Source organism: Danio rerio, chromosome 19 (genome assembly GCF_052040795.2).
Source record: "Danio rerio strain M-AB ecotype USA chromosome 19, GRCz13ab, whole genome shotgun sequence".
Classification (NCBI taxonomy): Eukaryota; Metazoa; Chordata; class Actinopteri; order Cypriniformes; family Danionidae; genus Danio; species Danio rerio.
In genome coordinates, this window is record NC_141039.2 from 32,060,714 (window position 1) to 32,075,000 (window position 14,287).

Below are 14,287 nucleotides of genomic sequence, written 5' to 3' on the forward strand. Positions count from 1 at the left end.
TAATTAAATTTATAATTGAATGTAATTTTAATCATTTAAAACGTAAATACTGGTCTTTGCTTACTGTTTAAGACCCTATAGTATATGTGATGTAGAATAAGAAGTAAGAACCATGCAGTGACAGCATCTTCATACAGGTGGTGATGTTGCTGTCTCTTTAAGAATTTGGCTTGTTGAGACGTTATAGTATGTTACTGAGGCGGTCGGTAGAGTATGCTGGCTGTTTACACAGAACTTCGCACGCTTTTCAAAGAAAAGTCTATTTTGGAGTCCACACTTTTCAGGTAAGAATGTATTAAAGATATATTTTCAGTGTCATTTTTACATGTGAAGCCGTGTTCTGTTGATTTTGTCTGACTCTCGGGTCTCGGCTTTCCCCCGCTTTAAGTGCTCCGGACTGCCTGGTGTATGTTGGCCTGCAGGATGGAGTTTGCTAAGATTTCTGCAGCTTATTAAAGAAGTTACTACAATGTGATATCGAAGTCACCGAGGGATATAACGTTATAGACGGTGAGTACTATATGCTTTTAGTTTTCTCGGTGTAACAGTTCCCTTTATTGCCTACGTTACGTATTCGCGCCTTATATCTTACGTTACGTTACTGATTTATTAATTAGTGTTGCCACGGCGGAATATAATCGCAACCCAATTAACAAAATACACTCGGGCCAGTTGCGGCGGCAGAAGCGAGCCGACGCTGCCGTATCCGTGCACCGGAATCAGGCCGTGAGTAATGTGCGGTGTGGCCCGGAGCTCGCGCGACTAAAGTCTTCATATACCTTGATATAAAACCTTTTGTTATTAATACTGGAAATTTGTAATTATCGATAATGTTTTATATTTTGAGGCAATTTTCTAGCCACGGTTGACCGCTGAAATGTAATTTTAGACGGTTATATAAGTTACAAACACGTTACAAACGTGGCGTGTGTATGCTACATATTTTCGTTTCAGTGTCTAAGTTACATTAATGTTGAGGAGTGTCCACAAACTCTCATATCCAGAATTGTTGTGTCAGGGTTCTGCCACTCTGATCTTGTAAATTCTTGTTTTGGTGGCGGATCTCTGACACTACTCGTGTCCGGTCCTGTTTCTGTCTCTGTGTGCGCGCGCGCCGTCGTGGGTGTACGCAGAGTGTGCGCGCTCCTGCTTGACGCGGCCGCGTGCGCGCTCTGCGTCCCTCAGACGCGTGCGCTCTTGTACTCGTGTTTGTGTTTTCGTCTGTCAGCAGCATGGTGTTTCATTCCCAGCGTCTCAGTCTTGTTGGTTTCGGTTTTGGTCGGCGCTGGGATGAAGCATGCATGCTGCATATGTGAGCGCATGGTGAGTTCATTCATCGTGTGCTCGTGTCTTGCGTCTTTTGTCAAAGCACGTGGCTCGGTGTTTACATTGTGGTCACGTGCTTTTGTCGTGTGCTTCAGTGTTGTGTTATGTGAGCGCATGGCTTGTATTGTCTCTCTGTGTCATGCGCTCTCCCGTCTATTGTCTAGTCCCACCCTCCTTGTTAACCCATTATTAGTTTGTCATGTTCACCTGTGTGTCAATTTACTTTTTGCTTTATAATCCCCCTCATGTTTTCAGTCCTTTGCGAGTTCGTCATCATATGTTGTCGATGTTTACCTGTCTTGCTGTGTCCAGTCCTGCCTTGTCGTGTCTGCCCAGTCAAGTTTGTTTGTTTGTTTGTTTGATTTATTGTTTGTTGTAGAAGTGTTTTCCCCCTCGGGGTTGTTTATTTTGCCTTTTATTTTATTTTTTGATTAATAAATCCTACTTCACTCTGCGCTTGGGTCCTTGCTCCTTTTTCCCTTTACCGGATCGTGACAGTACGAACTCGCCAAAAATGAGGACCCAGCAGAGTGAAGACAGCCCCTTCTCCAGCCGCATACTGCAGCTCATCAGTCTGCAGTCGCTGCGGCAACGTGGCATGAAGGTGGAAAGTTTTGCGGCTAGATTTTGTGTGGCAGCAGAGGGGCTGGGGTTTAATGATCAAGCCCTGATGAACCTCCTTAACTATGCCCTCGACAAGCCCCTCAATATCCAGCAGATGCTGAAATTGGGAGGGCTATCTTACCATCAGTTTGTGGAGCATTTGGTTCATCAGGCTGCTTATGGCGAACATCCCAATCCCAGCTCTCTGTTGCCCTCTGCTCTGCAGCTAAAGGAGAGAGTGATCCTTCAAGAGAAGAGGATCCCTTACACCAGCGCCACCTCCCAACACATGTCCAGCCCGCAAGGGCTGACCCGCACTCAAAAGCGGAGGTTAAAGAGGAAGACCTCTGCTGCAGTGTCGGCTCCAGCCCCAGAGCGCTCTCCAGTGTCGGCTCCAGCCCCAGAGCGCCCTCCAGTGTCGGCTCCAGCCCCAGAGCGCCCTCCAGTGTCGGCTCCAGCCCCAGAGCGCCCTCCAGTGTCGGCTCCAGCCCCAGAGCGCCCTCCAGTGTCGGCTCCAGCCCCAGAGCGCCCTCCAGTGTCGGCTCCAGCCCCAGAGCGCCCTCCAGTGTCGGCTCCAGCCCCAGAGCGCCCTCCAGTGTCGGCTCCAGCCCCAGAGCGCCCTCCAGTGTCGGCTCCAGCCCCAGAGCGCCCTCCAGTGTCGGCTCCAGCCCCAGAGCGCCCTCCAGTGTCGGCTCCAGCCCCAGAGCGCCCTCCAGTGTCGGCTCCAGCCCCAGAGCGCCCTCCAGTGTCGGCTCCAGCCCCAGAGCGCCCTCCAGTGTCGGCTCCAGCCCCAGAGCGCCCTCCAGTGTCGGCTCCAGCCCCAGAGCGCAGCTCAGTGCCGGTCCCAGTCCGGCTCCTTGCCCTGCCGGCACCACCCAGACGTCTTGCCCTGCCGGCACCACCCAGACGTCTTGCCCTGCCGGCACCACCCAGACGTCTTGCCCTGCCGGCACCACCCAGACGTCTTGCCCTGCCGGCACCACCCAGACGTCTAGCCCTGCCGGCCCCAGCCCGGCTCCTTGCCCTGCCGGCCCCAGCCCGGCCCCTTTCCCTGCCGGCCCCAACCAGACGTCTTTCCCTGCCGGCGCACCCCAGACGTCTTGCCCAGCTGGCCCCAGCCCGGCTCCTTTCCCTGCCGGCACCACCCAGACGTCAAGCCCTGCCGGCCCCAGCCCGGCTCCTTGCCCTGCCGGCACCACCCAGACGTCTTGCCCAGCCGGCTCCAGCCCGGCACCTTGCCCTGCCGGCACCTACCAAATGTCTTTCCCTGCCGGCACCTACCAGACGTCTTTCCCTGCCGGCACCTACCAGACGTCTAGCCCTGCCGGCCCCAGCCCGGCTCCTTGCCCTGCCGGTCCCAACCAGACGTCTTGCCCTGCCGGCCCCAACCAGACGTTTTGCCCTGCCGGCGCACCCCAGACGTCTTGCCCAGCCGGTCCCAGCCCGGCTCCTAGCCCTTCCGGCTTCCCTCTGGTCTTCAGCCCCGCCGGCTCCCCTCTGGTCTTCAGCCCCGCCGGCTTTAGTTAAGTCGCCTCTAGACCAGCCGGCTCCCCACAGGCCTTCATCCCAGCCAGCTCCCTACAGGCCTCCTGCCTTGCTATCCCAGGCCGATCCTCCTTGGGTTGTCCCTCCTGCTCCACCTTGGAGCATGCCTCTGCCACCCTGGACTGATCCTCCGGCTCCACCCTGGTTCCCTGCCGGGGTCCCTGACCCATTGCACCTGTCCTGGACTGTCCCTCCTGATCCTCCCTGGTTTTGCCCTCCCATCCCTCCCTTGTTTGTCTTGTTGGGTCTGACTTGGCTCCCCTCCCTCCCCCCCTTCATGTCTTGCCTGTTCACCTCCCTGTCTTGTGTTTGTTGATGTTGCCTGTTTTGTTGTCTTGTGGTGTTTCTTGTCTGTCTTGTACCTTGTTGGATGTTCCCTTTAGGGACGCCAGGTGGCGTCCCTTTTGGGGGGGGGTAGTGTCAGGGTTCTGCCACTCTGATCTTGTAAATTCTTGTTTTGGTGGCGGATCTCTGACACTACTCGTGTCCGGTCCTGTTTCTGTCTCTGTGTGCGCGCGCGCCGTCGTGGGTGTACGCAGAGTGTGCGCGCTCCTGCTTGACGCGGCCGCGTGCGCGCTCTGCGTCCCTCAGACGCGTGCGCTCTTGTACTCGTGTTTGTGTTTTCGTCTGTCAGCAGCATGGTGTTTCATTCCCAGCGTCTCAGTCTTGTTGGTTTCGGTTTTGGTCGGCGCTGGGATGAAGCATGCATGCTGCATATGTGAGCGCATGGTGAGTTCATTCATCGTGTGCTCGTGTCTTGCGTCTTTTGTCAAAGCACGTGGCTCGGTGTTTACATTGTGGTCACGTGCTTTTGTCGTGTGCTTCAGTGTTGTGTTATGTGAGCGCATGGCTTGTATTGTCTCTCTGTGTCATGCGCTCTCCCGTCTATTGTCTAGTCCCACCCTCCTTGTTAACCCATTATTAGTTTGTCATGTTCACCTGTGTGTCAATTTACTTTTTGCTTTATAATCCCCCTCATGTTTTCAGTCCTTTGCGAGTTCGTCATCATATGTTGTCGATGTTTACCTGTCTTGCTGTGTCCAGTCCTGCCTTGTCGTGTCTGCCCAGTCAAGTTTGTTTGTTTGTTTGTTTGATTTATTGTTTGTTGTAGAAGTGTTTTCCCCCTCGGGGTTGTTTATTTTGCCTTTTATTTTATTTTTTAATTAATAAATCCTACTTCACTCTGCGCTTGGGTCCTTGCTCCTTTTTCCCTTTACCGGATCGTGACAGTTGGTGCTTTACTATCGTTTAACGTTATACTTATGTTAATGTAAAATTATTAACATACCACGTTGTATAAATCGACGTTTTAAGTTATACTTTGTTCTTTAATGTAATAATTTGTCTCATCTGTTCTGAAACTGGTACCTTGAGCTATTTTACCTATTTTATTAACATCTCAAAATAAATAAATAGTTATTGCTTTATCTTATTGCTTTTCAGAAGTTTTTGAAGTTTCCAATTGTTTTTCAGGACAAGATTGAACAACAGAATGCAGCCTAACAGCATCAGAGCAATGAAGGCATGTCATATGAAAGCATGGCTCAGTTACAAGATGTAAGTATGTCTCATTATCTATACCATGGTTTTAATGGCTTACATACTGTTTTAAATTTGTAGGTTTTTACTTACAAACAACAATAAATGTACACCCACATGTTTAAAATTATTTTCTAGGTTTTCATTGAAAGATGAGAGATCAACTGAAGAATGCTATGGACCTGACTCTAAGGTACTCTTTCTAAACTTTCTCCACTTGATTAATATTATTAAATTCTAGCTTTGGATGGATTCCTTCATATTTGTTTGTATGCCACATTTTATGTTCCAGGAATTGATTTTACAGCAGCACTTCTCATGTTGCCAGCCTTGTTAAGGGAGACACTTCAACATTTCGTTGTGCTCGGGTGCGTATGTTGTTTTCTGTTCAGTATATGCTGTGATAAATGCATTTTATAATGCTTGATATTCTTTATATTAGGATGACGCAGTGGGTAGTGCTGTCACCTTACAGCAAGAAGGTCGCTGGTTCGAGCCTCGGCTGGGTCAGTTGGCATTTGTGTGAGGAGTTTGCATATTCTTCCAGTGTTCGTGAGGGTTTCCTCCAAGTGCTCCGGTTTCCCCACAAGTATAAAGACATGCGCTATAACTGAATTTGGTAAGTGTGTGTGTGTGTGTGTGTGTGTGTGTGTGTGTGTGTGTGTGTGTGTGTGTGTGTGTGTGTGTGTGTGTGTGTGTGTGTGTGTGTGTGTGTGTGTGTGTGTGTGTGTGTGTGTGTGTGTGTGTGTGTGTGTGTGTGTGTGTGTGTGTGTGTGTGTGTGTGTGTGTGTGTGTGTGTGTGTGTGTGTGTGTGTGTGTGTGTGTGTGTGTGTGTGTGTGTGTGTGTGTGTGTGTGTGTGTGTGTGTGTGTTTCGTAATACTGGGTTGCAGCTAGAAGGGCATCTGCTGCATAAAACATGCTGGATAAGTTGGTGGTTCATTCCACTGTGGCAACCCCAGATTAATAAAGGGACTAAGCCGAAAAGAAATTGAATGAATGAATGAAATTTATATTAGTCTTTTAATCTGTGATACTTTTTTTTTTTTAATCAGTGAATATTAATTATTTCACTTTCTATGCATGTTGATTTTCTCTTCATCAGTGATAGAGTGACTGATATGAATGTAATTATTGCTTTGTCATTTACAGTGAACCATCTTCACCACATCCTACAGTTCAAGTACAGGAGGAGGCCACCGACTGGACAACTGTGTTAACAAGACGAGTCACGGCAGTTTTCAGAGTTGATGGGATTGCGATTGGCCGGGCTAATGATGTGGACGAATATACATTTTTGACATATCCATCTTACTAGAAGAACACCTTGATGTTTCTGCAGTGGAATGTTTTGAATAACGGTGGACGGTGACGAGCCTCGATCTACTCCAGTTACCAGAGTGATCAACCTTGTTTTTTGTTTCTCTACATGCTCTTGGGATAATCACAATCATCAAGTTAATCCAGCACACTGCTATCATTCATGCATAAAGCAAATTTTTAAATAACTTGTGGTCCTAATGACTATCAAAGAACATTTTCCAGATATGAGTGCTTTACATGTCATGTTTATCAAAAGCATAAACACATATTGTGTTACAACAAATTACAACTCCACTTGAGGATGATGAGGAGTAATCTACTGATGTTGAGGAAGAGGCTACTGATGTATTCGGTTTTCTGCACTGTTGAAGCAATTTATAGAGAAACATTGCCTTCATTCAGAAATTCAGAGAAAATGTTGATGACAAATTATTTATTATGACCGAGTATTCTGACTAAAGACAAACACTTTGAACTTTATAAAGTGCAGTACTTGATGTAGCCTGTGTAATGTGTTTATAAATCTTAAACAGTATTCTTGTGGTCTTTGTATTAAGTGTAGATTATTTAGTTTTTATTCTTATCTAAATTGTTCTTTTTACTGTTTTACATGTCTGCTTTATACTTGCTGTGTAATTTTATTTCTTTACACATTCAGTTGTGAGTTGTAATGAAATATTTCTACATTAATAAATAAAAATGGACATCTGTGAACCAAAATATTTTATTTATTTATTTGTGCTTGCAGTCACCAAAGGATCAAAATGCCTGGGTCAGTACCCTGAAAATACTATATAATATAAAAAGGTACATTTTTGTACCTTCAGTGTCTAGGGTACAAAATTGTCCCTTAAAGGGTACAAATGTAGAAGGTACAATTTTGTACCTTTAAAATGAGGTACAAATTTGTACCCTTAAGGGTACCACCCCAGTGACGGGCCATTTGTACCCTAAAAGGTACAATTTTGTACCTTTTTTTCTGAGAGTGTATATACATTTCTGGAGATCACAAATTATGTAGCCAGAGCTACGACTGGTTGCATTTCATCTTTAAAACGAACACTACTGGGTGGTATGATGCTGTTCCTTTACTTGCTTACCAGCTGACCGCTTACCTCCATTGTGGACAGCGTTTCCGCTGTTATAAGCTTGTCTGGTAGCTCGACATGTACGACCGCGGACCTGAGACACAGAGCAGAGTTGACTGCAACAATGGGGTTTGAGTCTGGTGAAGAACGGTTCCAGAAAGCATCTAAGACAAAAACAAAAGCCAAACAATAAAACAAATAAGTAAATAACAGGGTGAGAATGTGGTAAAATCTGAAAATGTGGTGAAAATCAGGCTACTGCGAGGGCTTTTCTTTTTCTGGATTGCTTTTTTAGTTGGGTTTAGGAAAGTAGTTGGGCGGGCTAATCTGTGCTTTTTAAAACACTATTGGTTGGGTTTAGGGAAGGGGGAGGGTGAGGTATCGGTCGGTTGGTCAGTCAGTAAGTCGACAGTGGTGGATTTACGCGAGCACAGCAGGCACAAATGTCACTTGCGAGAGAAACTTGAGATCTGACAAAACACACACAGCAGCAATTAGCAAAAACAAAAAATGCTAAAAAAAACGTAGCTCCTGTGATGTATTTTGGTCTCTCCAGAAATGTATATAGGGGTATGTAATCAGAATGAGTCTGTGTAGCAAAGTTCAAATTTCAGGGAAGAGGGAGACATGGAACTAGTTAACACTTAAAGGTTTATTCACCCAAAAAATTATCATTCTGTTATTACTCATGGTCATCTTGTTCAAACCCCCAGAGACCTTCTTTCATTATCTGAACACAATTACTCTAAGATTAATTTAGAGTAAACCTGAGCGCTCCCTCCTCCATATACATTAATGGTCCTAAAATGTTAATGCCTACACTCAAAAAGTATTTTTGCTGCTTGTTCAAACTACGCATTTAAAATGAGCTGAGACAACAAAATTGTTGAAATTTTTGTGATACAAATAAATATTTTTGAGTTTAATCTACTTAAAATTGTTATGTTGGCTAAATCAATTTGTGTGTGGACAGCATGAATGAATGGTGTAGAATAGTGTGTCCTCTTGTCAGCCACAGTAGATCTTGGTGTGTGTTTGCTACAGACAATACAATGGTTGTGTGCTGTGCGGCCCACTCTAACAAAAGTATGTCATGCTACCTGCAGTAAATGCACACACTGATGACCAGATGAGGAAGAGAAATCATTGGTGAACAAAGTAGTTTTGCTTTTTTTTGTGCACACAATATTATTTCAGAGATCCGTATGATTGAATTAAGATAGATTGTAGTCGTTGATAGAGCATTTTGACAATGTTTTTTTTTTTTTTTCTGGACTTTAAACATCTCAAGGCTGTTGCTGTCTATGGGAAGTCAGAGAGCTCTTTGTTTAATCTAAAAAATGCATTTTGTGTTCTGAAGATGAATGAAGTCCTCAAGGTATTGAAACAACGAATTAAGGGTGAGTATTTAATAAAATAATTTAAATTTTAGAAAATTTAAGTTTTAAAGACAAAATAAATATCCACAAAACAAAAAGTAAAGCCACAGTCCCATGAATAACTGCCACACTAACATTAAAAAGCCACAAAAGTGTCCCAAGTCTGATCCATTCTCAACTCCTATTGTCGTCACTTCTCTTTTGATTTTTCCAGAGCTCATCTGTGGTATATGAGAGTGTTGTTCAGCTCCTCATTTCCTCACCCTACTTGCTCCTCTCCATCATGGTGGATTGCAGCAGGCCTTAGGCTTTGGTGCCGATCCCTCTTTGCCCTCATAGACACAATCTGTCCATCCATACTCAAAAAGGACAATGGGCAAGAGCTTCAGCCTAAAGCTTCCATGGCAGAAAACTCATTCCAGCTCGTCAGCATGGCAAATTTCCTCGAGCAGAGATGGCTCTCTGACAGCATGTCGCTCCAACACTAATGAAACAAAGTTTACAAATCAGAGGAAAGGGAGGTGGGAACTGGCAAAAACTGAAAGGGAAAGCTCACCCCAAAATTAAAATGATGTTATTATTATTCATCTTCATAACATTCCAAACCCCTGAGACCTTCGTTCATCTTTGCAACACAAATGAAGAAATTTTAGATGAAATCTGAGAGCATTAGTTAGTATATAGCGTTCATTCATGAGTAGTGTTGTCACGTTATTGTAATGACACAAAGTCAAATGGATCCAAGTGCAAGTGAAAGTTAATTTAACAATAAAAAGTTCAACAACAAAGCTAAAAGTGTGCGATAGCAGCTTGGAAAATAGTCGCAGAATCAGGAACCACAACAAGACATCAGGCCAGCACAAGCAGACCCTGACAAGACACAGAGAGATCATAAAACAGTGAAACGAACTGACAATGATGTCCTTGCTTTCCGCTCTTAAATAGGTGTGCTAAGTGTCATCAGCTGAAACTGCTGGTTAGTCCCACTGATCACGTGATATAAACAAAACATGCAACAGAGCACATGGAAGGCTACAACACAAACACACATGACAACAACAAACATGAATAGACAGAGCGCAAGCACCTGACAACCATGACAAGTGTGCAGTGATGTATATCCACACCCTATACTGACAGCCTAGCAGGCATGTAAACATGTAAACATGTCAGATTGACGTTGCATTATGCTTGAAAATGAAAATCGGGTTGATGTCAGAACCCAACGTCAGGCCGACGTCAATGTCCAACTTAAAATCAGCTAAGTATCAATGTCTAATGATGTTACAGCTTGACGTTGTGTGGACATTACCACTGTAACATCTATCAGATGCTGGATTTTTTTGTTGCCTGATAAAGTATTTGATGTCAACATGATGTTGGTTTAAGATGTTTGGCCACTTTCCCACACAACCTAAAATAAACCAAACATCAGTGTCATTTCACGTTGTTATTGGACGATGAAATAACATTGTTTTTAGAAGCTTACATGGGCTTACATGGGATTTTGGTCACCTGACGTCATGACCTAAATCTAGCTTAATATTAGAGCCTTATGACGTTGTTTATCTGCTTGTAGGAGAACAAACTGTTGAATTATGTTTAAAAATATTTCAGTTATACCACTGAAGACACATGAACTGTTTTGAGGATGTTTTTGGTACGTTTCCGAACAATTGAATTGGGAACCTTGCTGTCAATGGAGGATAAAGAGAGCAGTCAGATTTCAACTAAACATATTTTAATTTGGTTCCAAAGATAAGCAAAGTTTTCAAGAATTTGGAACAACATGAGTAATTAATAATATTATTTCATTTTTTGAGGGTAAGCTTGCACTTTAATGCAGGCATTCATTATAAAATAAATAAACAGAAAGTTAAGAAAAGTGGCAACCTCATACACAAAATAGCAACATTAAGTGTCCAAGGCCTGATCATCTCTCATCCTTCATTGCAGTCATTTCTCTTTTTTTATCATTCCAGAGGTCTTTTTTGGCACTTGAGACTGATGCGTTGCTTGGGTGATGTTCATTATGACTCATGCAATTGACTTCACTCTGCTCCCAAGGTTCTCTGTCCTGACCCATTCATCAACATTTTTTCATTTTCAGATGAAGACTGCAGTGAATTATTTGTAGCCTACAGTTTAAACTACCTGACCTGTATGGTCTTTGTTTTACCCATAAACAAATCATACAGTAAATGAATAAAGGCAAGTTACACACATAATTACCACCTGTCAATCACTTTTTTCTTGTGAATAGGCAGTGATCTGTGTCGTTATTATGGCGTCGGTAAAAAAAGGTGCACAACCAACAGGAACCAGCCAACAGTATCTGAGGTGTTTGCTAAAATGACTAAGTACTAGTGTGAAAGTAAAAGATTGAAGCAGTCTTAACAAGGTTAATTAGGTTAACCAGGCAGGCTAGGGTAATTAGGCAAGTTATTGTATAACGATGGTTTGTTCTGGAGACAGTCTGAAAAACAATTAGCCTAAGGGGCTAATAAATTTGACCTTAAAATAGTTCATAAAAAATTTAGAACTGCTTTTATTCTAGCCAAAATAAAACAAATAAGACTTTGTTCAGAGGAAAAAATATTATCAGACATACTATCAACATTTCCTTGCTCTGTTAAACATAATTTAGGAATTATTTTAAAAAGAAAAAAACAACAAAGGGGGCTAATAATTCTGACTTCCACTGTATGTATATTTACAGTAATTTTTTAAATGTTTTTAAGAAAACTTATTCAGTTCAACAAGGCTACATTTATTATTAATTATTATTAATTAATTTATTATTAAAAATGTTAAATTGTTAAATATTTATCAAAATTTTAAATAACTACTTTGTTATTGTATGTAGTTTCAAATAAAATTATTACTCCAGACATTATTGCTTTTATTACTATTACCATTAATAAATATAATAATAATTAATATTAGTGATTTCTGAAGGATCATGTGACTGGAGTAATGAAGCTGAAATTTCATCTTTAAAATCACTGGAGTAAATGAATAAATTAAATGATAAACTACTTTTGAACAGTTATTTTATAGTGCAACATTTCACAATTTGTATTTATGATGAAATAATTGCAGCCTTGGACAGGCCTAATACAACATATTATACGATTAAAATATGGAAAAATTAACAGATAGTAATTTCGGTCAATTTTGACGGATAAACCGAGATCAGGCTGGATAAACAGCTCTCAGTAATATTTCAGCATGCTTTCACTTTCGCATTTACCGGTAAGAATGACATCTCGCCCTGCTCATCATTCTCTCTTCATATAGCCGTATATATGGCTATTACACGATCATAATACACTGTGATATAGCCTGGGTCGTTAGTTCGTTGCATTGTTTTGTTTTCTCACTATAATCGATCCGCTCAGTAGGGCAGAGGCCGTCTCATTCAGGGGATCTCGGACTGATTTGGCGCGGATGCGAGCGCAACTGCTGGATATATGCCAAACAAACTAACGGGGGAAACGAGACAGATTCCGAAACAAACGTCTATGTGAGAGGCAGCACTGTACACTGGCCCGAGCGTCTCGCACGCTGGCTCCGGGCTATCGGGCAGTCCTTATTGTCGAGCCCTGAAGGTTTAAGCTCTGTCGACGGGTCTCCTGCATCTGCACAGTTTAACAAGCACTTCAACAAGCGTGTTTTTTCCCGCTTGGAAAGCCAAGCTGACGTGGGGGCGTGGCAGCATCGACGATTCTATTTTTTGATTCGATAATCGAAATCGAGCATAAATTTCGATCGATTTTCGATTAAAATCGAAATCGTGATACCCTTAATATATATATATATATATATATATATATATATATATATATATATATATATATATATATATATATATATATATATATATATATATAATGCATGCGATTAATTTTAAATAATTAACGTGTAAAAAAAAATAATGCAATTAACGCAGTTGCAGATTTTTTTTACTTCCTGTTGTGGTGGACGTGCTCAACATGCAAGAAATGTGGATAAGACAAAGGAAGCACTTTTTGAAGGCAAGTTTCAGTATAAAACAATTAGTCGCATCACCAGGCTCTCCAGAGTTTCATCCAATTTCGGGTGTTTCATTTTTAACTTTCAACTTCTGTTGTAAGTTGATACCGCATGGCGAACAAAAAAGAAAATCCTCCGCATTTCGTGACTCGGTGTTCCTTTAAGGTAATAAAATCACTGCTTAGGCTACACGGTAGAATTTTAATAACAGTATAATCTTAATCATTTTAAAATCTAGTATTGGTGTCTAATTATATTTTGAATTTAAATAGTTTTTGTCTTGCGTTTACATTAATTTTACATTTGAATAGCCAAAATTACAAGTTTCAGTATTTTAACGCGATTAATCGCTATTAATTTTTTTAAAAAGGTGCGATTAATTAGTTAATTTTTTTAATCAATTGACAGCACTAATATATATATATATATATATATATATATATATATATATATATATATATATATATATATATATATATATACATATATATATATGCAACAATTTTTAGCAGTAATATAAAAAGAGGCATGCTTTTTCCAGTGACCCTTTGTTGATAAAGCCAGGACTGAAAAAAATGTTCAAAAGAAGACCATAATGTGTTTTGAAGTAATGACCTCCAGACAAAGATGATTCAGGGTCATCTTTTCAAGAGCATCCACTTATGAAAAGACAAACTGTATCCTATCTGACTTTCACAATATAGCGGGTCCATTCATTTGGCCCATCACTTAGAGTGAGTTTTCAATAAAAAAAGAGGTTATATAGGAGGACCGAGGTTGAAAGAGAAAGACACAGAAATGGAAGGAAAAAGAGAACATCATCCTGCAGGGCTTTTCCATTCCTTTTCTTAAGAGGAACACTGTGCTTTTTCTCCAACAAAGCTTCTGGCAAAAAGAAACAGTCAGGACATGCACACCCAGACCTTGTGACATGTGTCTGTTCTCCTTCAGTCTCAATCTTCGGTTGAAGGGTGGAAAAAGGGAAGGTTAGAGTGCTTTGGGCACATCATGCTCCTCTTGTATGTGTTCGTCTGGCAGTCAATGCTTGGGTTTGGAGGCTGGGAGCAGATGCGGGCTGTGTGGAGGGCAGGTGCAGTCCGCTCTGCACCAGTGGCCACCAGAGAAACCCAGCGGCTGTTGCTGTTGCTGCTGCGGTAAAAAAGCCAGCCCCAGGAGGAGCAGCTTTTTATAGCAGATTTCCAGTCTGAGATCAGAGGAAAAACAGCAGATACTGATGTAAAGATGGAAACCATAAGGGCTGTAATGATGCAGTCTCTGATTGCAAGTCAGCGTAATGATTCCTGGGTCCATTAAGGAATCAATTCTCATTTTTTCAGAGAAAAATACTTGCATTTGCTTATTTTCAGACTAAAAATAAACAATGAAAAGGAGAATAAATTAATGAATAAACAGATTAACAAATGATCGAATGAACAAATGAATGAACAAAC

The 14,287-nt window shown here is 42.2% G+C and overlaps 1 protein-coding gene and 1 long non-coding RNA gene across 5 annotated transcripts; one reads left to right on the top strand and one right to left on the bottom strand.

Annotated features, from left to right (window-relative positions):
- The first annotated feature begins 205 nt into the window (after positions 1 to 205).
- On the top strand, positions 206 to 7,054 carry LOC147832588 (uncharacterized). Of its 4 annotated transcripts, XR_015516851.1 has the most exons (7): positions 206 to 284; positions 389 to 510; positions 4,948 to 5,031; positions 5,152 to 5,206; positions 5,306 to 5,381; positions 5,456 to 5,632; positions 6,164 to 7,054. XR_015516851.1 is itself a non-coding variant. In XM_087295844.1 (6 exons), exon 1 carries the CDS (start codon positions 1,841 to 1,843, stop codon positions 3,788 to 3,790), a length of 1,950 nt encoding a protein of 649 aa, XP_087151970.1. In that variant the 5' UTR covers positions 1,153 to 1,840; the 3' UTR covers positions 3,791 to 4,703; positions 4,948 to 5,031; positions 5,152 to 5,206; positions 5,306 to 5,381; positions 5,456 to 5,632; positions 6,164 to 7,054. The 4 variants fall into 4 exon arrangements, 1 of the variants encoding a protein (XP_087151970.1); XR_015516853.1 differs by lacking the exons at positions 206 to 284; positions 389 to 510 and adding an exon at positions 571 to 730; XM_087295844.1 differs by lacking the exons at positions 206 to 284; positions 389 to 510 and adding an exon at positions 1,153 to 4,703.
- A 999-nt stretch (positions 7,055 to 8,053) lies between these two features.
- Positions 8,054 to 9,715, bottom strand: LOC141379130 (uncharacterized). The gene is made up of 2 exons (XR_015516961.1): positions 9,358 to 9,715; positions 8,054 to 9,285 (listed from the first exon to the last, which is right to left on the bottom strand). It is a non-coding gene; the product is annotated as an uncharacterized LOC141379130 (long non-coding RNA).
- Positions 9,716 to 14,287: the final 4,572 nt, after the last annotated feature.

What these genes read in the sequence shown, in the direction of transcription:
- LOC147832588 (XM_087295844.1), top strand. Translation starts at nt 1,841, where the DNA reads ATGAGGACCCAGCAGAGTGAAGACAGCCCCTTCTCCAGCCGCATACTG.